Source organism: Pleurodeles waltl, chromosome 7 (genome assembly GCF_031143425.1).
Source record: "Pleurodeles waltl isolate 20211129_DDA chromosome 7, aPleWal1.hap1.20221129, whole genome shotgun sequence".
In the NCBI taxonomy this organism is placed as follows: Eukaryota; Metazoa; Chordata; class Amphibia; order Caudata; family Salamandridae; genus Pleurodeles; species Pleurodeles waltl.
In genome coordinates, this window is record NC_090446.1 from 288,066,417 (window position 1) to 288,090,904 (window position 24,488).

The following is a 24,488-nucleotide window of genomic DNA, read 5'->3' on the forward strand; positions in this document are numbered from 1 at the left end:
TGCCTTCTGGGATGGATTTTTGCCACACTTCCCAGGAAGTGGTCATCACAGGGGGACGACCCTGTCCCTGATTGGAGAACCAGGGCCCCCCTGCTTTTCACCCAGGAGCAAGGATAAAACTAGCAGACCTGCACCCACGCCTCAGATCCCCTCCAGAAATCAACAAGAAAGGAACTAAAGAAGAAGAAGGACTGCCCTGCTGGACCCCTGGCCTGCACCTGGAACCTGCACTCAGAAGGACTGCACCAGCTGCACACTTGGGCTTCACCACAAGAAGGACTTTGCCTGGCTTCAACTGGTTCAAGGAGGGACTCCCTGTTTGCTACAGGTGAAAAATTGCTAAACCAGAGTCCCCTGCACCAACTCCTGAAGAAAGCGACCAGTTGACCACTGCCCAGTGGCCAAAAAGGAGTTTGCGCCAGGTGCATTCTGGGAGTTGAAGTCTGCACCCCCCAAGGACCATCACAGAACTTCTGGACCCTTGGGGTGAGCTGTGGACCCCAAAAGAACCTTAAAAGAACATCTGGGTGAAGCCCCAGAAGTTTGGAAAAGATTGGAGAATTTTTGAAAAAAAGCTCCATAAAGTGACCGACCCGACGCGGAAATTCTAGCCGGCTTGCCTCAACCGCGACCCGGCCAGACTTCGTGGTTCGTCCCGGTAAAGAAAAACATCCAAAAAAGAGACTAAGTCCGAACGTAAAAAGTTGACCGGGACCTCCCAGCCATCGTATTCGAGAAGGGCTCCATGGACGTCGGATCAAGATCCAGGTTTACCCCGGTCGAAGGATTTTCATCTCGAAAAAACGACTAAGTCCGAAGGTAAAAATCACCACCGAGGAAACCGACTTCGCGTATCCGGACAAGGGCTCCAGGAGGTCGGATTCAACTGGCAGGTTCGTCCCGGAAAGAAAAAGATCAAAAAAGAGACTAAGTCAGAAGGTAACTTTTTAACCGAGGCCTCCCGCGACTTGTAGCCGAGCAGGGCTCCATCGCGGTCGGCCTGAAAGTTTGACGCTTTTTGTTTCTAAGCGCTAGAAAATAATAATACTTTAAAAATTCATATCTCCGGTTCCCCTGAACCGATTTTAATAGTTTTTGTGTCATTTTAAAGATAAAAATATAAGCTATTTTTATAAATTGGTTTTGGATTTTTAAACTGTTTCCTGTGTTTTATTTAATTACTGTTTTGTGATATTTGAATGCTTTACACTTTGTCTCCTAAGTTAAGCCTTGACGCTCGATGCCAAGCTACCAAGGGTAGAGCTGGGATTAATTTACTGAGACCTAACTGTACCTATGTGGAGGTTGGTGGCTTGTTGCTAGGTGTAGGTACCTACCTGCCCTACCAATAACCCATTTTCCAACACTTTCTATCATTCAAACTCTGCTGTGCTTACTTTTCGTTCAGCCTTTCTAATGTTAAGTGGCTTTTCTTTCTTTGACTGGGTTTAAATCTTTTCTTCTTGCTTTAGATGATGCTTATTCTTTAGCTTACTGCCATTGATGGTTTAAGTAATTGAAGCCCATTTTACTGAACCATTTCCCTCATGTCAGTGCCCATCTGAAGCTGACCAAGAAGATGCTCTACTGAAGAAAATCTTCTTTGCCTGCTGACCCAATGAAGGACAGGTAGAAAAAAATGTGTATCTGCAAATTTTTTTTGTTTTCCCATCTAGAAGGAAACCACAGATTTTTGTTAGCGCCATATGTAGATGTTTTCCAAATTATATTTTGTCTGATTTTTCTTTTAGCACGGAGCCCAATCTGATTACGGTAATAGTTTAGGGCGCCACAATTCCCAAATTTGACTGTTGTTTGAAAATGATTGTTATTGATTCATCTGCCAAAGTTGTTCCATTGTTTTCCCAGGGAAATATCGAAAATAGCATACAGAGTATATTCAATTCAAATGCAGAAATGGAGAGACTAAGGCCCTCATTACAACCCTGGCAGTTGGCGATCATCTGGGGAAAGGTACTGCCAACAGACTGGTGGTACCTTTTCCCAAATTATGACATTGGCGGTTTGGCTCAAGTTAAACCGCCAATGTATTACTCCATCTGCCAAGGTGGTAATGGCAGCTGGGCTGGAGACTTCGGTCTCCAGGCAGGCGGCCATCACAATCACACCCTCGGGATTATGACCCCGCCTACCGCCATGGTTTTTGTGGCAAGCGTACCACAACCAAAACCATGGTGGTGGGCAACATCAGTTCCAGGAAATTCCTTCCCTGGCACTGATAGGGGTCTTCCCCGCCCCCCACCCCTCCCCAGAGTTCTCCCCACCCTCTCCCTCCCCCTCCTACCCCTCCGCACATTTACACACCCACACATGCACACACTTACACACTCATACAGACAAGCATACCCACATCCACCCACGCATGCACACATACATACCCACACACCACAACACAAACCCAACATACATTGTCGCGCCCACGCATTCACAACACACATGTACACTCACATTCAGTCATTCATGCACGCATTCAACGCAACTCACACACGCATGCATGCATACAAAAACAGACACACACACCCCCATACACAACACCCCCAAACACACACACACCACCCCCCTCTCCTGTCGGAGAGCCTGACTTACCTGGTTGCAGAGCATCCTCCGGCAGGAGACGGGATGCAGCGCTTCTGCCAGTAGCAGCGTCCGCCAGCAGAACACCCCCATACACAACACCCCCAGACACACACACACACCACTCCCCCACCCCCCTCTCCTGTCAGAGAACCCAACTTATCTGGTTGCAGAGGGTCCTCTGGCAGGAGACGGATGCAGCGCTTCTGCCAGTAGCAGCGTCCGCCAGCAAAACACAGCCAGGCCGTATCATGGCTCATGATATGGCCGGTGGTGTTTTGCTGGCGTGGCGCTGCTGCTGTCAGCAGCGCCACCTTACCGCCGTCTGCCACCATGACCGTTGACGGTATTCCGCCAGCCTTCTGGCGGAATTCCGTCTACGGTCACAATGCAGGTGGGTGACTGGTAGCCACGGCAATGGTATGTTGCCAGCTGTCGCCATTGTGGTAGGCAGCAGTTACCGCCAAAGTTCTAATGAGGGCCTAAATGTTTATACAGGAATTATAACTCCACAGAACCAGACCCGATTGATCCTGACCCCTATGATCCCAGCAAGCCAAGCTTTTGAAAGGATAAGCCCACTGATTGATTTGAGCTGCTCCGGGTCTTCACAGATTCTAGACACACCGAGAATCACACCTCAAAATACATCTGGGGTAGACAGTGATAACATTTCATCGCAAGGTATGACAGCCCAACAATTGACAGATTGGCTAGAAAAGTTGAGTGAAACAAGGACGAGGACACTTACTGAAAGGGAGAAATCAATGAACATGACAATGCTTAAATCCAAGATAGATTAAATAATTGAAGGAGGGGTTGATGTACGTAGGATACATACATACATTGAAGATGAACTACATTACGCATGCAGAGTGATAACACACAAGGCAGGACTGACTCACCAAAAATTAACAGACCTGGAAGAGATATATGATGTAGATCTTGACAGAACAGAGCAGTGAGGAGAAGTTATCAATTAGAAGTTGACTCAAAGGATTTCAAGAAAATGAGAATACCGCAAATGAAAATTCATATTAGGAAATTAATTCAATGTATCCAACTATGGGGAGAATCAGATAAATGGGAAGGCAGATGGGTGAAGGAGAGAGACAACAAGAAAGGGGGGCCTGTAAGCATGAGTACACCCTCAAATTTCGATGTACAACAAGCAGATAATAATTCAGTTAGGGCGTTTCCGATAAGAGAAATTCCGGGATGGATTTTTGTACATGTCCCTTGGAGCAGAAGTTATATTTTGTCATTTACAAATGACTTCCTGAGATTGAGAGAAAAGCCAGTGGAGTGGTACCAGCAGACATGTAGGTTTGTGAAACTTGCTAAGTGCCTATGGGAGGACCTAAATTCATTATTAGAGTTTCTGGTTCCAGCAGATCTGTGGGTCAAATGTAAAAGGGGTGTAGACTGGCCAACAAAAGAGCCTCCACGAGATCCAGTCACAGGTGCACTGTCGCCTGAGGTAATGAAGTTGTATTACAAGGTGATTGAACTTTTGAAAATGAGAATTTCCTCCAAGAGCACTGATTGGCAGAGAGTAGATAGGACGCACAGGAAGCAAAAGAGTCCATACATGCTTACTATGAGAGATTGCTGCAAGTGTTCAAACATTATAATGCAACTGAAACAACTGAGCTGTAAGTTATGATTCAGTTTGTGTCCAGATCTGTTGAAGGTCTCAGACCTAAAATTAGCCAGATGCTTAGGAGTCAGTTGATTTGTTGGAAAGCAAAAACAGTTGATGAGGTGTTAACTTTTGCAAAATACTGTAGTGATGAGATTGATATGAAGCAGAAAAAATTGAAGGAAAAGGCAATAGTGAGGCAGATTAAAGTGGCACAATCAGGGATGCAGGGAAATTTTCCTCAGCAGCACGGAATTTATCCTCAGCAGCAGGGAAAAATGTTGTTTCAGAATCAGGCAAGAGGAAGAGGCCATAGTGGAAATGGAGGTGGTAATTGCGTCAATTCGAACATGATGGTCAATTCAAGTGATATGCAGACAATGAAAAGGATGTTACCTTGTCACAGTTGTGGAAATTTCGGGCATTGGAAGCATGAATGTTAGATGATGGTGTAGGATGGTGTAGTTACGCAGATGAATGAAAGCAATCCTTCCCAAATTGGAAAGGTCCGAGAATGAGGGGTCAAAATTTTAATCTTCAAAGTAATCAGATACAGATTCCTCAGCAAATGCAAAGTCCTCAACAGATGCAACCAATGCAACAAATACAGATGCCACATTATCAGATGCGACAGACAGACAATGCTTCCTCAGAGAACATGGGTCAAAAGCTAAATCACAGAAATTCAACAGTGCAACAGTTTACACTTCACAGTGAGGATGAGTCGAATGATGAAATGGTGAGTGAGAGTTCGGATGAGGAGGAATGTGTGTTAGCAGTTTCATTAGAAGTGGATCAGAAAGGTCCCTATGTAAATGTAAAGGTAATAGGTCATAATGTCTCATTTCTAGTTGATGTAGGAGAGACACACTACACAGTCAGAACAGAAGAAGTCCTGAATGTACCCCTGTCTGGGAAAATGATCCAGATTGAGGGAGTAGCAAATCAGTTCCTTACAAACACAATTATTGAACCAGTCCCAGTTACAATTGGAAATTTTGAGGGAATGCATACTTTTGTAGTTTGTGACTCAAGTCCATTCTCTTTTCTAGGAAGAGATCTATTGTGCAAAACAAAATGCTCAATTACCTGTTCAAATGATGGGATTGCTATTCAGATGAATAGTGATGATAAGGAGGATTCATCTGTGCAAACCGAATATGATTCAGTTAATAAAGAGTTTCCTCTGATTAGTTTCTATCCTACTTTCACTGTAAAAGATTTGCCGACTGGTTTACAGGCTACAGTTAATTTGAAAGTGTGGGACCTATCTGGAAAAGATATTGGTCTGATCAAAGGAGTTGATCCAGTCAAAATCACAGTCAAACCTAATGTAGTTTTCCACAAACCCGCAGTATCACATAGCACCAGATGTAATTGAAGGAGGAGTAAAACTTGTAATTGAGGATTTTGAGAAACAGGGAGTTGTGAGAGAAGTGCTAAGTGGCCCATGGAATTCGCCTATAATGGGTTTGCAAAAATCAAGTGGCAAATTCAGAATTGTTCAAGATTTGAGGAAAATTAATGATATAGTAGTGAAATGTTGTCCAGTGGTACCTAATCCAGCAGTGATTCTGTTTCAGATTCCATATGATGCAAAATGGTTCAAAGTGGTGGATCTTTCACAAGCATTCTTTTCTGTGCCTCTTCATGAGGATAGCCAATTTCTTTTCAATTTTAAATTCTGTAATAAAGTCTACAGTTGGTGTAGGATCCCAAAAGGTTTTTCAGAGTCACCATCAATATTTAATCAGGTGTTGAAAAAGAATTTGGAACCACTGGAAATGCCTTTCCAATCAGCATTAGTTCAGTCCATTGATGATCTTTTGGTTGCTTCAAAGACGTGAGAAGCATGCAAGCAAGATACGATTACTGTGTAGAATCATTTAGGAGAGAACGGACATAAAGTGTCCCCAGAGAAAATACAGTATTGTCAAAAAGAAGTTAAAAATTTGGGACACCAAACAGAAAATGGTGAAAGGAAAGTTTCCAAAGAGAGGGTTACATCAATCTTACAAATGAATCCCCGATTACAAAGCGAGATGTCAGTATGTTTCTGGGAATGGTGAACTACTGCCGCCAGTGGATTCCCAATTTCTCTATGATTTCAAAGCCTTTGCAAAGATTGACACACAAAGATGTCCCAGAGCTGGTCACATTCAATGAAATCTGCATGAAAGCCTTTACTGAGCTGAGAGAGAGTTTGTGCAGAGCTTCTGCTTTGGGAATGCCTGATTGCACAAAACCACTCATGTTGTTTTGTCATGAGAGAGATTTTTGTGCACTTTCTGTTTTGGTATAGGCACAGGGTGGTGTAAACTGCCCAGTAGCATATTTTTCTGCTTCTTTGGATCCAGTCGCATCAGCTTTACCTGGCTGCTTGCGATCTGTTGCAGCGATTTGTGTTTCATTGTTCCAATGCAAAGGCATAGTAATGGGACATCTATTACAGGTTTGATCCCTCACTCTGTTGAAATTTTATTGGCTTTACAAAGACCCAGTACTTGACTGATTCTAGGTTAACCAAATATGAGTCCCCTATACTGGTTTCACCCAATGTAACTCTGAAAAGGTGAACAGTACTTAACCCAGCAACATTACTTCCCATTGAAAATGTTGAGCCTGAGATGTTGCAAGAAGTCGAACATGATTGTTTAGAAGTGACTGAATTGTGCAAGAAACCCAGACCTGATATTCAAGACACCCTTTTAGAAGGGAATGACCAAATTATTTTTGCTGATGGTTCCTGTTTAAGAGATAACTCAGGTAACCTCAGAGCTGGATATGCTCTGTGCACAATTTCTGGTATACTTGAAGCTTCATGTTTTCAAAGAGTTTTTTCTGCACAAGTTGCTGAATTAGTCACCCTAACAAGAGCCTGTTGTGTCAGTACAAGACTCAAAGTTACAATTTTTACTGACAGCCAATATGGATTCAGAATAATGCATGACTTTGGCCAGCTATGGTCACAGAGAGGCTTCATGACCTCGTCTGGTTCACCTGTTAGAAATGGTGATAGAATTCATGCTTTGTTACAAGCCCTACAGTTACCAGAGAGAATTGCTGTGGTTAAATGCAGAGATCCACTGATATTGTTTCCAAGGGAAATGCCTACGCTAATCAAGTAGCTAGATATTGTGCCCTGAACTGTATAACTATTACTGCAGAATGTCAGAAATTTGAGAATAATGAGGAAAATGCTAATTACCTTTTGTTTGCTGTTGATACTTGGGATGAAATTGAACATTTGCATAAAATTTGTCTGATGATGAAAAACAAAGTTGGGTTAAAATGAAATGCGTCCAAAGGGACGCTGATGATTTATGGGTTACACACGAAGGACAAGTGGTTTTTCCAAACAGTTTCCTGATGCAAATGGCGAGACATTATCATGGCCAAGCACACATTGGTAGAGATGTGATGATTTGTCAGAGACATAACATGGGAAAAAGGATAGTTGTTAGTCAAAGTCACCTTGGAAGAGCTGGTGGACCATTTATCAGAATGCAAATGGATTTCATTGAAATGCACATGCATGTGTAGTGGTTTGAAATATGTGTTTTGTTGATTGTGTGCATATTCAGCCATTGGATTGAAGCTTACCCTACACGTAGAAATGATAGTCTTACTGCAGCAAAGCTTTTACTTGGGGAATTGATACCAAGGTTCAGTTTTACAGAATCTTTAGAATCAGACAGAGGAAGTCACTTCAACAGTGAAGTAAAAAGAATTGCTGTGTTCAGCACTGAACACTGAACAGAAGATGCACTGTAGCTACCGACCTGAGGCATCTGGATTGGTAGAGCACATGAATCGTACACTAAAAGCATGGATGGCAAAGATGTGTGCCTTCACAAATTTGAAATGGTCCTGATGAGCATCAGAAACACTCCTCTCCCCATGAAATCCTCATGGGTCCAGCAATGAGATTACTAGCTGTCCCCGCACATGCTCTCGTTAACATAGCAGATGATATGGTGCTAGATTACTGCAAGAACCTAGCTGATGTGATTTCCTCTTTTTCTTATCAGATGGAAGTGACAAACGTGCCCTCAAACCAAGATCAGTGTCACAGTCTGCAGGCTGGCGACTAGGTTGTGCTCAAAAAGCACGTGAGAAAATCTTGTCTGGAACCTAGATGGAAGGGGCCACACCAAGTTGTCCTTGTTACAACGACTGCTGTGAAGTGCGCTGCCCCAAACTGGATTCATGCCAGCCACACAAGAAAAGTGCCTTATCCCTTAGAAGAAAAGGAAGATTAGTTTCTTAGAGTACCAACAACTTATGTGCAGTCTCAAAAGCCAAGGAGAGAGAATGGTAAGGTGGAGACAGAGACAGTGCAAACTGGTGAAGATCCAGGTACATCTCTGAGAGACGAAATAGAGGTTCCTGAAGTTGCTCAAGAATCAGCAAATGTAGCAGGAGAGTTAAGTCAGGAAAACTCTCCTAGAAACAGATGAGTGGGAAGAAATGTTGAAACGTATTATGTTGCCTTCAGCAGCTGACGAAGGAGTTGAGTAAGATCAAAGCCATGCTGATTTGACTCCTCTGAATTTGGCAAATGGTGCAGGTACATCAAGTCAATGTGTAAATTCTGCAGAAGAAGTAAGTCCAGTTTCGCAAGAGACACTGTCTGACAAATTACTGAAAGGAGCTAAGTGGCCTAAGTCACAAACAAATGGAAAAGTTCCAGATGTACTGCAGACAATACATGAAGAGCCAGCGACAAAAACAAGAGCAAATTCAGGTGATGATCTGAGTGAAGGAGAAGTACTTGCAAACAGAAGAACAAAAAAGGAAGAAAATCGCAAGTCAAAAGTACTCTGGTCCTGAATGGGCGTATTGGACAACAGATGAGTGGCAATGAGAATTTTTGTCTTTTTCTTTTGATCGTGATTTTCCAGATCAGGATTTTGGAACTGAGTTTGCCTTCGAGTTGAAGTTTGAAAGTAAAATTCCAGCTGAACAAGAAGAACATTACATGCTACAGGTGCAAATGAAAATCATTGTTTGAAAGACTATGATCTATTGAACAAGACTTTGAAACACAATTTTGACAAGTTGATACTGACTTTGACAAGCTGCTGAACTGATTTTTGATGACGGCCCGGGAATACAACTGAAAGCTGGGAGCTGTAAATATTCGCGAAGTATATTTATATTTTTTTTTTTGCTGCATGGCATACATTTTTTGGGCTTCAACTTTCTGATTCTTTAGAGGATGGGTTACAATCCAACTAGATTAAAACCTAAAGGGTGTGTGTATTGCTTTGGGAATTGTGTGCATGTTATTGTGCTTATTAATAATTGTAAGTATGACTGTTCATTAGACACCCGAGGATAGTTACACTAGTCCTACCGAAACTACTACTACTCTGATGAGAGATACTTACACGTAGACAACTCACAATGAGGTCTTTCTTCTAACAATTTCTATTGCTTGCTCTATGAATATATTGAAACAATGTGTGCGAGAGAGTGTTATGTGTGTACTCAAATTCCTTCTTCTATTCAGGAAGGAGTTACCTATCATAGTCTTCCTTTAACTTATGGCATTAGCTGCAGTCTTTCAATAACAAGATTTTATAACCAGGAAAACATTTAGTATTTCTCTTCAAATCTAGACCTAGTGTTTTCTTATATTACACTTAACCCGCACTTGAGTAAAGTGGCCAAAGGGAAGAAAAAGATAGATACAGTGGGCGGTTTCTTTGAGCCGACGCAAACATTTGGTACAGCCTGTGCACATAGAAACAATCCAACATGCTTGCTTTCACCAGTAAAAAAGGCTTTCTTAGATCACACTGACAAAAGGAGAAAAGCATTAAACGAGAAGATAGACAAGGGGTTAGTGTTGAGGACCTACCAGAATGATTTTGCTTATTCTGAAGTCAAAACACAAGGGAAGCTTGCTTTACATGCCCTGCACATAGGAAACCTGTGAATATTTAGACCACAGTCGAAGACTGATACTAACTTTGTTGGAACAAGTGAGTGCAGACATGTATTTCGTTTTAAGAATACATGGGACTTTCTACTAAATGGTCAGGACCCGGCTAATCCTGGTGTTAGAAAATGGGTCATTGGTTGACAGTCAGGTTACCCCCTATTCAAGCAAGAACCCTCACCCTAGTCAGGGTAAAAGAGAATCACCCTCAGCTAACCCCTGCTTACCCCCTTGGGAGCTTGGCAGAGCAGTAGGATTAACTTCAGAGTGCTAGGTGTGAAGTATTTGTACCAACACATACAGTAACTTGATGAAAACACTACAAAATGACACGAGACAGGATTAGAAAAATAGGAAATATTTATCTAAACAAAACAAGACCAAAATGACAAAAATTCACAATACACAAGTCAAGTTATGAATTTTTAAAGATTAAATTCAAAAATAGCGCTTAGAATCACACAATGCTTCGATGAGGTGTTAACACAGCGTTGTGACAGAGTCGTTCCCAACAATCCGACACCAGCGATGCCAGCCACAGAGTCACCCAGACCCCCGGTACAGTACCTTGGTAAAGAGTGAAAACAAGCCAATGCGAGAAGTCGGGGATTGTCCGAATCATTGAATCAGCGCACTTCGAGCGGCGTCGGTCACGATGTGGTGTGGCGACTTCCACGGAGCCGCGGACTTCGGCGCGGCTGCAGCGGTGTCAGGCCTGCGGAGGTCGTTGTGTTCCAGCGAAGATCACGGAGTCGGTTGCAGGCAGCGTCACTGGATTCAGCAGCGGCGTCTGTCCGGAGTCGTCCGAAGTCGATTTCCTTGGATTTTCAACAGCATTTTCTTTCAAGGGCCCAGGGACTGGATAGAGCACCACTTGCAAGGGCAGGAGTCTCAGCAGGGGGTCCAGGTGCTGGTAAGGGAGAAGTCTTTGCTGTCCCTGAGACTTCAAACAAGAGGAGGCAAGCCCTTGGAGATTTCTTCTCAAGATGGAAGGCACACAAAGTCCAGTCTTTGCCCTTTACTCTGGCAGAAGTAGCAACTGCAGGAAAGCTCCACAAAGCACAGTCACAGGCAGGGCAGCTCTTCTTTCTCAGCTCTTCAGCTCTTCTCCAGGTAGAGGTTCCTCTTGTTTCCAGAAGTGTTCTAAAGTCTGTGGTTTTGGGTGCCCTTCTTATACCCAATTTCTCCTTTGAAGTAGGCCTACTTCAAAGTAAAGTTTCTTTTGAATGTGAAATCCTGCCTTGCCCAGGCCAGGCCCCAGACACTCAGCAGGGGGTTGGAGACTGCATTTGTGTGAGGGCAGGCACAGCCCTTTCAGGTGTGAGTGACGACTCCTCCCCTCCCTCCTAGCACAGATGGCTTATCAGGAAATGCAGACTACACACCAGCTCCCTTTGTGTCACTGTCTAGTGTGAGGTGCAACCAGCCCAACTGTCAAACTGACCCAGACGGGGAATCCACAAACAGGCAGAGTCACAGAAATGGTATAAGGAAGAAGATGCCCACTTTCTAAAAGTAGCATTTTCAAACACACAATCTTAAAATCAACTTTAGTAAAAGATGTATTTTAAAATTGTGAGCTCAGAGACCTCGAAATCCACACGTCCATCGGCTCCCAAAGGGAATCTACACTTTAATCAGATTTAAAGGTAGCCCCCATGTTAACCTATGAGAGGGATAGGCCTTGCAACAGTGAAACACGAATTTGGCAATATTTCACTGTCAGGACATATAAAACACAGTACTATGTACTGCACCCTGCCCTTGGGGCTACCTAGGACCTACCTTAGGGGTGTCTGACATGTAAGAAAAGGGAAGGTTTAGGCCTGGCAAGAGGGTACACTTGCCAAGTCGAATTTACAGTTAAAACTGCAGACACAGACACTGCAATAGTAGGTCTGCGACATGATTACAGAGCTACCTATGTGGGTGGCACAACCAGTGCTGCAGGCCCACTAGTAGCATTTGATTTACAGGCCCTGGTACCTCTAGTGCACTGTACTAGGGACTTACTAATAAATCAAATATGCCAATCATGGGTAAGCCAATTACATACACATTTTGTAAAGGAGCACTTGCACTTTAGCACTGGTTAGCAGTGGTAAAGTGCCCAGAGTAACAAAAACAGCACAGTCAGAGTCCAGCATGCATCAACAACCAGGGGAACAGAGGCAAAAAGTTAAGGGAGTCCACGCCAAGGATGAAAAGTCTAACACCCGGGATTTATTATATTTGTGGAAATAAATGCCTATTACCGTCTTCCTGTGGGATGGTATGGGACTTGTTACCTGGGACTTGTATTCCCAAAGATATATCAAGTTGACAAAATAGATGACAAACCAAATTTGAAGGAAATCCCGAAACCAAGATCAAAAAGGGGAAAGTACTTCTGGGATAATTGGAGACATATTTGGAGCAATTATTCCCTCTGTGGAAGTTGTTCTGAATTCCATAAAGATTAGAAAGTTGTCTACTATGGTGGATAACCTGTTGATAAAAATTACTGGAGCTGAAATGTTGATAAATACTGAAATGATCGCAGTACGAGCAATGGTTCTTCAGAACTGCTTTGTGTTGGACATCCTTTTATCAAAGCAAGGCAGAGTCTCTACATTTTTAAAATCTGGACATTGCTGTACATATATCCCTGACAATAGTAAGCGGATTCTGAATTTTATCAAGAACCTGACAAATTTCAAAAACCGACTTCAAAGATCTGAAAGAGCCTTGGGTTTGGAGAAAACTGGCAAAAGTGTTTCAAATGTGAAAAATTGATTAAGCAACCTTGGAAAAGCAACCTTAGGGAAAATACTGTCCCCATTTTTTATTATGATTGCATGTGTCATCTGTGCTACAAGACCTTATTATCTTTTCAGAGTGATTAAAAGAAAATGGGTGAGAAATGATCTGAGGAGGGAGGAGATATGACTTGAGAAAATGGGAAGCACACATTATCGGGGTTTGAAACTTAACAGAAAGATGAATACAAGAAATAATGGCGATAGAGAAACTTCATTTTAAACTAAGGAGAATTAATACAAGTATTAATCGATGTAACTTTTGTAATGATACATTTAGTCATTAGAAGAGGGATTGAGAGAACGAAATTTAGTGTTAACTGCTTGTGTGACTAATTATAGATTTTGCATATGTTTAAACAGTGCACAAATGAATAACATGAGCACAGGTTTTCAAATGTGGCCTACACTTTACTAACAAATGCACAATGTTACATGAATTTCTTTCTGAAATAAACACACTATGAAATGTATTTTGCACTTTACTATGTACAACAGTTTATAAATGATTTATGAAATAATGATGTTTTAGTTTAGAGCTTATGACATTTTTATACTGCACATTTTAAATGTGTGTTTTCCTTCTGCTGAAGCCCAGGTTAGTTTAGTTAACTGGAAATGTAGAGAAAGGTTTATAATTTATGATGTGAAGGGAAGATGATATCTCATTCTTACCCAGAGCATTGTGCAGCACATGAGAAATGTTCCTTAGCTGCAACATATTTGTAACTTTCTTAGCATATAGTGTGCTAGCAGAGAACAATGGCGTACAGTCTGCACATTATGACCACCTCTTCGTGGGACAGGAGCCTGAAAAGATGCCACTGAGGAAAGCTGTTACATTATGAAACTTATTTGATTTTAATTGGGTCTTTCCTAGTCACCTTAGTATCTGTCCAAAGGCAAACAATTTAGATATTTTCTGAATCCTTAGTAATACATTTCCTAGGGAGGAGAGTTCAGTGTTCTGGTTGTCTTTCTATCATTCAAACCCTGCAATTGTTACTGTTGTCTTTCAGCCTTCCTAATGTTCAGTTGCTTTTCTTTCTTTGACTGCATTTAAATCTTTTCTTCCTACTTTACTTGATCCTTATTCTTTAGCTTACTGCCATTGATGGTTCAGGTACTTTAAACCCAGTTTACTGAATTATTTCCCTCATGTCACTGCCCATCTGAAGCTGACCAAAAGATGCTCTACTGAAGAAAATCTTTGCTGCTTGCCGACCCACCTAAGGATAGGTAAAAAAAATGTGTATCTCTTTTTCTTGCAGGTTTATTTGTTTTCCCATCTAGAAGCAAACCGCAGATTTTTGTTAGCGCCATATGTAGATGTTTTCCATATAATATTCAGTCTGATTTTTCTTCTTGCATGAAGCCCAAACATGTGCAATCTGATTAGGGTAACAATTTAGGGCACCACACATCCCAAATTTGATGTTGTTTGAAATTGATTGTTATTGATTCATCTGCCCTAACTCATTGTATTCTGTCTCAATTATTCATTTGATATCGTTGCTATTCTGCATGGTTATCTTGAGCGTTTAACAATACGTGTTTTGCAGAAGTTGAATTTCTTTAGGAGTTTTGGACAGCCACTGTCATTTGTGTATCTCTAACCTATTGTTCTGCGCTTGATTTATTTGATTTTAGCATTGTTAATCTAGGGTAATAAATGTTAAACTGTACTAAACTGGTGTGGTGATTCTTGGACACATAGGTCATGGTGCGTTTAAATTACTAACCAGCTAATCTGATGATATTATTGATTGAATTGTTTTTAGACCTTATCCTTTCTCACTGTCAAAGTCAAAAGGTCCATATGACCTCCCCCAATGTGACCCCTTATAAAATAAGATATCAACAGAAATATAAGGTCTAAAGAATGCCCCTACATTTTACCTCCGTTTTGTTATGCCACTGGTTTTAAATTGGGATTCCCATGCAACCTACCACTGTTGTGATGCAAAGCTCCATTTACTAACAATAATAGACAGGGTTTTGCGTTCCAAAGTAACTTCTCTTTGAAGCTGGTGTTAAAAGGAGAAATTGATTTACTTCTTCGGACGTTTCCGAAATGTGTAAAAGTTTATCTAGGCATGATATTCTGTACTGGGAAAGTTCCCTGTCAGTACAAAGCCTATGTTTGACGTGATGCAGACACCTTTGTACTACGGCGGCGTCTTTGTGGTTTTAAGTAGCCTGTTTGTGCACCAGCTTTAGAAAGAGAGGAGGACAGAGCCATGACGCCGTACGTATGGCGCTTTCCTGCTTTCACCCTCTCACGCAGCGCAGCGCTGCAAATTTGGGTGCTGAGCTGGCTTGTGTGAGCTTTTACTGAAGTTACCCCACAGGGCCCCAATACCTGTGACATGGTTCATCTTTACCAGACTTCCCCACGTCAACACAGAGAGGTATTTACGCTAATGATTCGAAATTGTTCTAAAGCATGCAGTGGCTCAGAATGAAACCACGTGAGGACACACCCTGCACTTGTGTTCTTCCTCATAAACAATTAGCAAGGATTACTAAATGTTCAAAGGCTTCAATTATTCTAAATTCAATTTGAGTCAGAGACATAGGAATAATAAATTACAGCTGTTCCGCGAACACTATTTATTAGTAAGATTCATCCAAGTGAACTATTTTCTGTGTTGCAGGGATGGCATCATGCTTCCTTCTATTTTAATTACCAAACACCTCACACAGTTTAAAGTTTACGGAGATGTAGTTTTAGGAGCTTATTCAGATGCCGATGCAGTTCTAAAAGTGGCACCCACGATGTTTCTATGTATTTTATACAGTGCTCTGATTGTGAGTAGGGTGCACGTTGGGCTCATTCGAGGTTTTGCTCGGCTTTTCTCTACCAGCTTTTAAGTGCTGCAAAAACTGGATGACAAATGGTGAACATGCGGTAATAATGCGTGCAAATGGAAGAAAAAAACGGATTTATTATTTCAAGGTGACCTTGTGTCTTGATTCTTATACATTATTGTTCCTTCTCTCCTTTGAAGTATTGGTACACAATACTCTCTCGCTGTTTGGAGACCAGATTTTGAGGAGCAAAAACCGGGACAGGTCAGACATAAAAGAAGGACTAAAGACATTACTCTCACTTTTATATCTGGCCTGTCTCTTTTTTTGCATAGCTTTGTGAATGTGTGCCTATACATGTGTGTGTGTGTGTGTATATATATATATTTATACATATATTTCACACACACATTTACAAGACCACATATATAAAATAAGCTAAGGCTCAATCTCCCAATCCTGCAGCACCCCCCCACCTCTCTCTGCTCCCCACTCCATCTCTCTGCTGGGAGCAGACAGGGGACTATGGCCCTCATTCTGACCCTGGCGGTCGGCGGAGAGACGGCGGTCGGACCGCGAACAGACCGGCGGTATTAAAAATGGCATTCTGACCGCGGCGGTCCCCGCCGCGACCGACCGCTACTTCTCCACTCCGACCGCCACGGCGGTCATGACCGCGGGGCTGGAGTTTGCGCACTCCGGCCCGGCGGTCGTCCCAAGACCGCCAAGGGTATTATGACCCTGCCTACCGCCGCGGTTTCTTGCGGGCGGGAACCGCCGTGCGAACCATGGCGGTAAGCACTATCGGGGCCAGGGAATTCCTTCCCTGGCACTGATAGGGGTCTCCCCCACCCCCCACTACCCACCCGAGTCCTCCCCCCACACCCTCCACCCCCCTGCCACCCCCCAGAGGTGGTACGAACCCCCTCCCCACCCCCACCCCGACATGCACATACATGTACCCCGACATGCACACACCCCCAACATGCACATATACACGCCCCCTACACACACATACACAACGGGGACACATACCCGCACACATACATGCCGACATGCGCACCTGCCGAACAGCACACATTACCCATAGACACAGCAGCACCCCCCGCCCGCATACACGCACTCACACACCCACTCTACACACTCACACGCACACCCCCATGCACGCCCACATCACACAACACCCCCCCACCCCCTCCCCTCACGGACGATCAACTTACCTTGTGCGTTGGTCCTCCGGGAGGCGACGGGAGCCATAGGGACGTGACCGCCAACAGAAGACCGCCAACAGAAGACCGCCACACAGAAATGTGGGTCGTAATTCTGTGGGCGGTGTTCTGCTGGCGTGGCGGTGGAGGTTGACCAGTCTCCACTTTCCCGCCGACCGCCAGTGTGGCTGCTGGCGGTTTTCCGGCGGAACGCTCCCAGCGGTCAGAATGCGCACAGCGGCACACCGCCGCGGTCGGCGGTCTTCACCGCGGCGGTAACTCAGCGGTCTTGCGAAAAGACCGCCAAGGTCAGAATGAGGGCCTATGTTGCTTGACAGTAACAAATAAAACACTTTAATTATTTCATACTTTGTAGGCCTGTTTAACTTATACTTCCCTGGATGATCTGACCTTTGGCCCAAAAACCGGAACGTTTATTTAAAATTACGAGAAGGTGGACACCGGGACAGTGCTCTAAAAACCGGGACTGTCCGGGGAAATATGGGACATCTGGTCACCCTATCTCGCTGTCTCTCACACACAGACAGACACACACATAAACACATATTACTATTTAACATGAAACTCACTTGGCTTTTCAGTGCCAGTGTCAGACGTCCTTCAGAGAGCAGGATGAACACTCGGTGGGTGGTCATTTGATCTTCCTTGTTAATACCAGTGGCAAGACTCCGCATTTGTGTGGGTAAATTAATATTTTTTTTGTTTAATTTAGCTTTTTGAATTCACAATGCGAAATAACAGGGGGCGATGGATTTTACAACAGTTATTATTTTTATACCAGTTTGTCATTGATGTTATATCAGAGTGGAACACGAGTACGAACATAATTGTCAGTCAATTCATAATACAATCATCACTAACAATGAGCATCTGTTTTTGCGGCACCAGCTTCTTAATAATGGCATAGGGCTCAGAAGTGTGTTTTAATAAATATGGACAAGGACAGAACATCTTTTTGCGAGGGAGGGTTGATCTCTCTGTGATGACATCTGGGGCCTGATTTAAGAAAAGTGATGCTGCACCTAGTGCAGCACCACTTTTCTTGCTCTCCTTAGCAACCCCCTAACTCCACCATGTGTGTGCCATATGTAAGATATGGCGCACCATGGCAATAGTTAGGGAAATTAGCGTCAACATTTTTGATGCTAGTTCGGAGCTTTGCAGGATTAGCATAGAAAATGTTGACGCTAATCCTGCAAAGCCCATTGAAGCCTATTGTAAACAATGGTGTTCCTCCTTTTAAAGCCTGCTCTGAGTAGGCATTAAAAGTGCCAAAAAATACCTCAAAAAAACTCTGAGATTCATTGCGGCATTTTTTCAGCCCCCCTAATGAGGGAACGCTCCCTTTGCATACATTATGTTGGTTGCAGGCATAATGTAACACCAAGGGTTACAAAGAGGCGCAATGAATGCATTGCACCACTTTGTAAATTTGGCATAACGATTTTGGCCTTATTAGGCCACATTAGTGAAAAAAATGATGCTAATGTGGCACAAGGAGGCACTAGGGGCTCTTAAATCTATCCTTTAGTTTGTTTTCTTTATGAAGTTGGTATCATCATGTATTTTCTGATATAGCCCATTTACTTGTCACACCTAAATGGTTTTTGGAAGTTGGCCATTGTTTAAGTCTGTGCTCCTTACTTCTGCATAAGAACCTGAAAAATTATCATTATTACTTTATTTCAGAGAAGATCATTCTGCCTTTTGTAGACATGAGTGGATGTCAAAGATGGCTGACACATTTGTACAAGTCAGGAACAAAATCTCTGAGAGGCTCCTATTTAATATTTTTTTATTTGTTGATAGGGGCTGCAAGACAACCATGGCTGTCGGCTGATTTGTTGTATGAGAAAATTTACTCCTGTTTCTTAGCTAAAATATCTGTCAAAGCCAGAATAAAATTTAAAATTCTTAACTTGGTTCTTGATTATTACATTGGTTGTGGTAGGTCTATTTTTCTAATCTCGATTTGTATCAAACTGACAGTACTCCATTCTTCCATCCGCCTTGTCTTACTTGTGCCCTGGATGAATGTCTTGTGTTGACTGGAGGTTATTAGCACTAGATCCCAGTCTGTGGAATCTGCTGCACTGACAATAAGACATGAAAAACCACTGCAGGTATTTGCAACTCTCAGAAATGATGGCAATTCAGTTTATTGTTTTCATCATCATCATAGGCTTTATTTTGGCGTGTGCCGTAAAAGCAACATAAATCACATTAAAACTTAGAACAACATCTAAATAATATATGTCAAAACAATTAAACCCACTTAGATGATAAAACCCGTAGCACAATTAATCACACAATCTACCTCTATCATAATAAAACAACATTTTAAAAGTGCGTACTACCTAGAACATATTGCATTGCATTCCCAACGACTATCCTCTATTTACAAACCCTTTGTCTAATCCTCCACATATCTAACAAAAAGTGGGAAAAAGTAAAAACTAAGCATTTTCTAGCATCTGATTTTAAAAAACAGAGGGCTACTTGGTGTGTCTCAACACCTAAAATCCAGTAGTCAGGGACTATCCACTTTCTCATTCCCTTTTAATATGCCAAACAGAAAGTCATAAAACGGCCTGTTTCCTTGCCAGCATCACAACAGGGACAATCACTCCTGCCTGTTGCCATCCTACAGGTCCATTTGGCAACAAAAGTTGCAATTGGTAGTGTACAGTACCTAAACTGCAGATACAACTTACTTGCTAGGGGTGGTTCAACTGCATCCAAAAAATCTTCTAATTTAAAATGATCTTTCAATTGAAGGAAGCGATCAGTCAGGGTACCCCATATAGAGAGAGCCAACATTTCACTTGTTTTAACTAACAAGTATCTCTCTCTTAAAGAATGGATTTACCGGCCCAGGAGCCTACCTCTGGATCTGTCCACAAGTCTGCTCATCCCATCTTTACCAAAGTATCTTAGATGTACCTGATCTAGGTGATACTCCCTGGACCTAGGCTACCAAGGACTTCTTTAAGCCCATCTCTGTAAGTACGTAACTCAGGGATAGCCCAAATACACCTCCAGTAGATGATTGGCTTGATAGCCACCCCCTTCACAATCGGCTTAAGATCCACATCAAGCCTAAGAGGTAACAATGGGGTGCAGGTTGGAAGCCTTAAGAGTTGGCACAAGAAAATGTTCCCAGCAGCCTGCAGTTTACACATGTCCTTGTGCCATAGAGGGCTGCTTCCAGAGCTTTGTGCTTATAAATTTGGACTATAGGAGAAATTGGACGAAATCAGGAGCTTTCTTTGGACCTGAGTAATGCCTCATTAGATTGCATTATTTTTGATGTTTGAGGTAACTAGCCCAAGGTAATCAAAAGTATGAACATGATCCAAGGAGACCCCTGTGAACTTAGGGCTAGAACTGGTGAAGTTATAAGGATTTAAAATGATATACTTAGTTTTAGTCAAGTTGATCTCTAGTCCCATCTAGCTTAAAAAACTCTCAAAACAGCACAGAATTCTCTGAAGTCCCATAGGTAATTTCGATATTAAAAGGGTGTTGTTTGCAAACTTTAAGGCAGAAGTCTTAATGTTGGCCATGCAAGGGGCATCCCCATCACATTGGTTCAGGAAAGAAATCAGATCATTTACATATAGTGTAAAAAGGGTTGGAGCAAGGACACAGCCCCGCCTTACCCCTTGAGCCACACAGAAAGGGTACGTCATCTCGTCTGTTGTACCACAACACACTTGGGCAAAGTTGTTCCTATGCAGTCTTATTATAATAGCCAGCACCTCGTTGGGGACACCCAAAACATCCAGTACATGCCAAAACTATGGACTAGATTTAAACGCCAATTGAAGGTCAACAAATGCAACATATAGTGTCCCCCACCCAAGACCACCGTTTTCATAAACATTAGTTGGGGTCGAAAGACTTGGTCCACCATACTGGTGCACTCCCTGAAACCTGCCTGAAGTGAGGTCAGAATCTATTCCTCACTCATCCAGGTTTGTAGATGCTCCAGGATTATAGAACCGAATATTTTTTGGGAATAGTCAATTAGACTTATTGGTCCACAGTTGCACAGGTCAGCGCTGGAGCCCTTCTTGAACACGGGATTATTTCTGCCCCTGCCTAAACTGGAGGAATTGGTGCCCCACCCATGATGGAATTAAATATTAGAGTGAAGCAGATACTCCACAAATAAATGTCACTGAAGTATAAAACCTCCAGGATACTATCCAATCCTGGGGCTTTGTCCGGAGCTATCTTGTACATTGCAGCTCTCACTTCTTTCAGTGAAATCGGCACATAGTTTCCACTCCTGTTGACATTCCTACCTTCTCAGTAAATATCATCTGGCAGGGAATACTGGGGAAGACTAACTTCTCTCCTCACAGAATAGAGATTAAAAAAGTGAGCGACCCAATCTACTAATGGGACATTACCCATTACTTGTGGAATTCCTTCCTTTTCCTAGCAGAATTCTGAAGCTCTTCCCATTTCCCCACTTCCCAGTCTCTTTTTGTGGACTTGATAGCCTTCTTGCAGAGGTCCCTCCAGGCTTTGATTGCCCCCCCTGTCCGGCCGTTTTGAATATAGAATATTGGAGGCAGTAGTCCCTGATGGCGCTTCTCCCCTATTTTTAAACCCATGTATATATTTTTTCTGTATAGATCACAAAATAAACAACTAAAAATAAACAAAAATATTCTTTTTTCAGGATGAATGCCTTTCTCATCAATACACTGTATTTCAAATTCGGACAAAAATATGCAAATTTTAGCTGGCGATCATATTGGTTCATAATTCAAAGCATTTTTCCTTCAATGAAAAATGATTTGTGTTAGATCTTTGCTGCATTTTAATGCTCAATTGCTTGCACAAGGTAGCCAAGGGATGTGCAAATTTAATGAAAAGTGGTCATTGACTACCAGTGAATGGCAAGTTCACCAGATGTGGCTTTAAAGGGAGACCTTCCTATGAAATATGACACAGTCATGTCAAATTCCAAGCAAACATGAACGAGAAAGGCACATGGACGAATTTCTACTGTAGGTAAGTGTTGGTGGTGCAGTGGTGCCTATATAGAACTGTTATTTTTTTCTTTTTACTCAAAAGCTTTGTACACAGTTCTAAAACGAAGCGAAGTTTATATGTAGCCTCACAATGATCCAAAACCTACAATCTACCCAAAGTCAAAAGATTTCAATGCCCGTTCTTTAAATCTGCCCACTTCTATCTTTGTCACTGTAAATGCTGAAAAGAAAATGTTCTGCATGTCATAGTTTATGAAGGATTTGACTTCTGAAATGGATAAACAGGATAAAAAGAGATGGAATAACAAAAATAAAACTGCCTACTCTCAAACAAAATCAAGATATTCAAGAACATTCTCAAAGCACTAACAACTTCAAACGTTTCAATGAGATATTAAATCTAGAGGAAAATATGCATTGTGTAGAATCTTTTATCCATGTGTAAGGAAACCATCTACTAATGACGTGTGTATTTTTGTGGTCACCAACATTATCTAACAATTGATTTTCGGTGGAAGAGTGGCTTTATTTATTGAACATTGCGAACATCAAATTCTTACCTCTCTTCTTTCTTTCACCTTAGCACTTCCGTCTCTCTTTCTTCATCTCAAGTGTCATTAACCCTCCTTTGCATTCAATATTTTTTATCCTGCGACTATACTGTTCATTTTCATTGGGTCCAGAAACAACATGATTTGCACTCACCTGACATGGTTTTCCTTTACCGTCCACCTTCGCCTAGTGTCAAATAGGGTGTTCTTCAAAAGTGTTACCAGAACTGCAACCTGCTCTGGATTCCACCCTTATATGTACTATCCCATAAACCAAAGGGATTACCAGGTTTCCAACATACTAGTGAAAATTCCTTTGAGCTGTCTCGGTTAATAGCGTCTCCTTATTCTCATACCAGGAATTTTCAATTGCTGGTTTCCGTTTTTCTCACATGTTACGGGGTTACCACAGGAAGCACATAAAAGGTAGACAAGATCGACATTTTCTGAACGCTTCAGAGGTGTTGTCACACCACCAGTGAAGACTGGCTGACCAGGTGATGATGCTAGCTTCACACGCAACCCTGGTTCATGTCCTACGTGATGTTTGGCAATGTGTTTTTTATTACACGTTCTTGGAAGTCCTCCACGAGTTTCCAACCCTGCGATTATGCGGAGCTAATAGTTTTTATTGTGAGGCATTTATTTTAATAGTGATGTGTCATTTTTGCTAAAATGAGCATGTGCACGTGGGTGCATGCAACAGTACGTCACAACTTACAACAGTATGTAACAGACAGAAAGAGCAAAAAGACGGGACATTCGTTGCGTGGTGTGCAGCGGAGGTGCATTAACGTTCAGACAGAAACACCACTAAAGAAACACAACAGGACCTAATATTCTTGGTGCCGTACCTTCTTTCAAAAAAATTAGAAGAAAGCAAGTCCCACAGGAAAACAGAACCAAAGCATAGCTCTGCCAAATACCAGTTTAATGCTATCAGAATATTTGCCGCTGGGGTCCGGTATAGCAGTAACCTTAAGTGGGCTACTGCTACACCCAGTCATGACTGGGCCAGTGCTTCTGCACCTGGGATAACTCGTCTGAATTATCCATGTGCGGAAAACACCCTGTAAAATCATGTGGCCTGTGGGCACACGCAGCACTGCCTCCCTCTAGCGCCCCGCCCCTTCCCCAGATGGTCCACAGCCAGTGCTTAATCTGTGCTTGTTGTTTCCGGCGCTGAGCACCGGCACTTTTTTTTTCAGGGCTGGTACTTATTTTCCTTCCTCAAGCATTTACTGCGAGCAAAAGACACATATGGGAAAGACGGAGGAAGAGAAAAACGAAAAAGCGTCACAGAGGCAGAAAGCTGCAAGAGTGAGCTGAAAGGGCAGGGGTGGCTTTAAATGGATTGAAGAGGCCCGAGATGGCTTCAGGATTAAGCTTCCTCAGTATTCCGTGTTCGCACATTTATTTGCAGCAGCTGCGTGATTAAGAGGAGGGCTTTGGGCACCAGCACGTTTATATTTACAAATTAAGCACTGCCGAGAGTCTGCCCTGTCCCAACCCCTTCCCCACCCCACACCGCCACCCACAACACACCTAGGACCCTCAGCTCCCATTTAGCACAGCATCAGAACAGGTGATAAATGGGGGCATGGACTCGGAATCCTGATAACTATATGAACAAGGCACCAATAATTCATAGTCCACCTAGTTATTTAGTATGATGAGCAATTATCCCTCAGACTCAGTGATTCCGTATCTGGTAGTTTTTGCACACCTGTGCTGTATAGTCCTCTTTATAACCTTGTGAAGTAGCCCAGGTGATCATGGGGGAATGAGAACAAAGATATATCGGAATATTTGTTTTTCTCCCTTAAACAGATAGAGAATTGTCATGGTTTTGTGCAAAGCTAAATATATGATTAGTTTTAACAATACTAAATGAAGGCGGCTTTTC

General features: G+C 42.5%; 1 protein-coding gene across 1 annotated transcript in view; it reads right to left on the minus strand.

The window, feature by feature from the left end:
* The window catches only part of LOC138304023 (protein-glutamine gamma-glutamyltransferase E-like), a 137,675-nt gene extending 114,692 nt beyond the window's left edge, over positions 1 to 22,983 (minus strand). Inside the window, exon 1 of the mRNA XM_069243675.1 lies at positions 22,737 to 22,983. Coding sequence (XP_069099776.1) covers positions 22,737 to 22,743 — 7 coding nt within the window. The 5' untranslated portion in view covers positions 22,744 to 22,983. The remainder of the gene's footprint in view (positions 1 to 22,736) is intronic.
* Between the last annotated feature and the right edge of the window lie 1,505 nt (positions 22,984 to 24,488).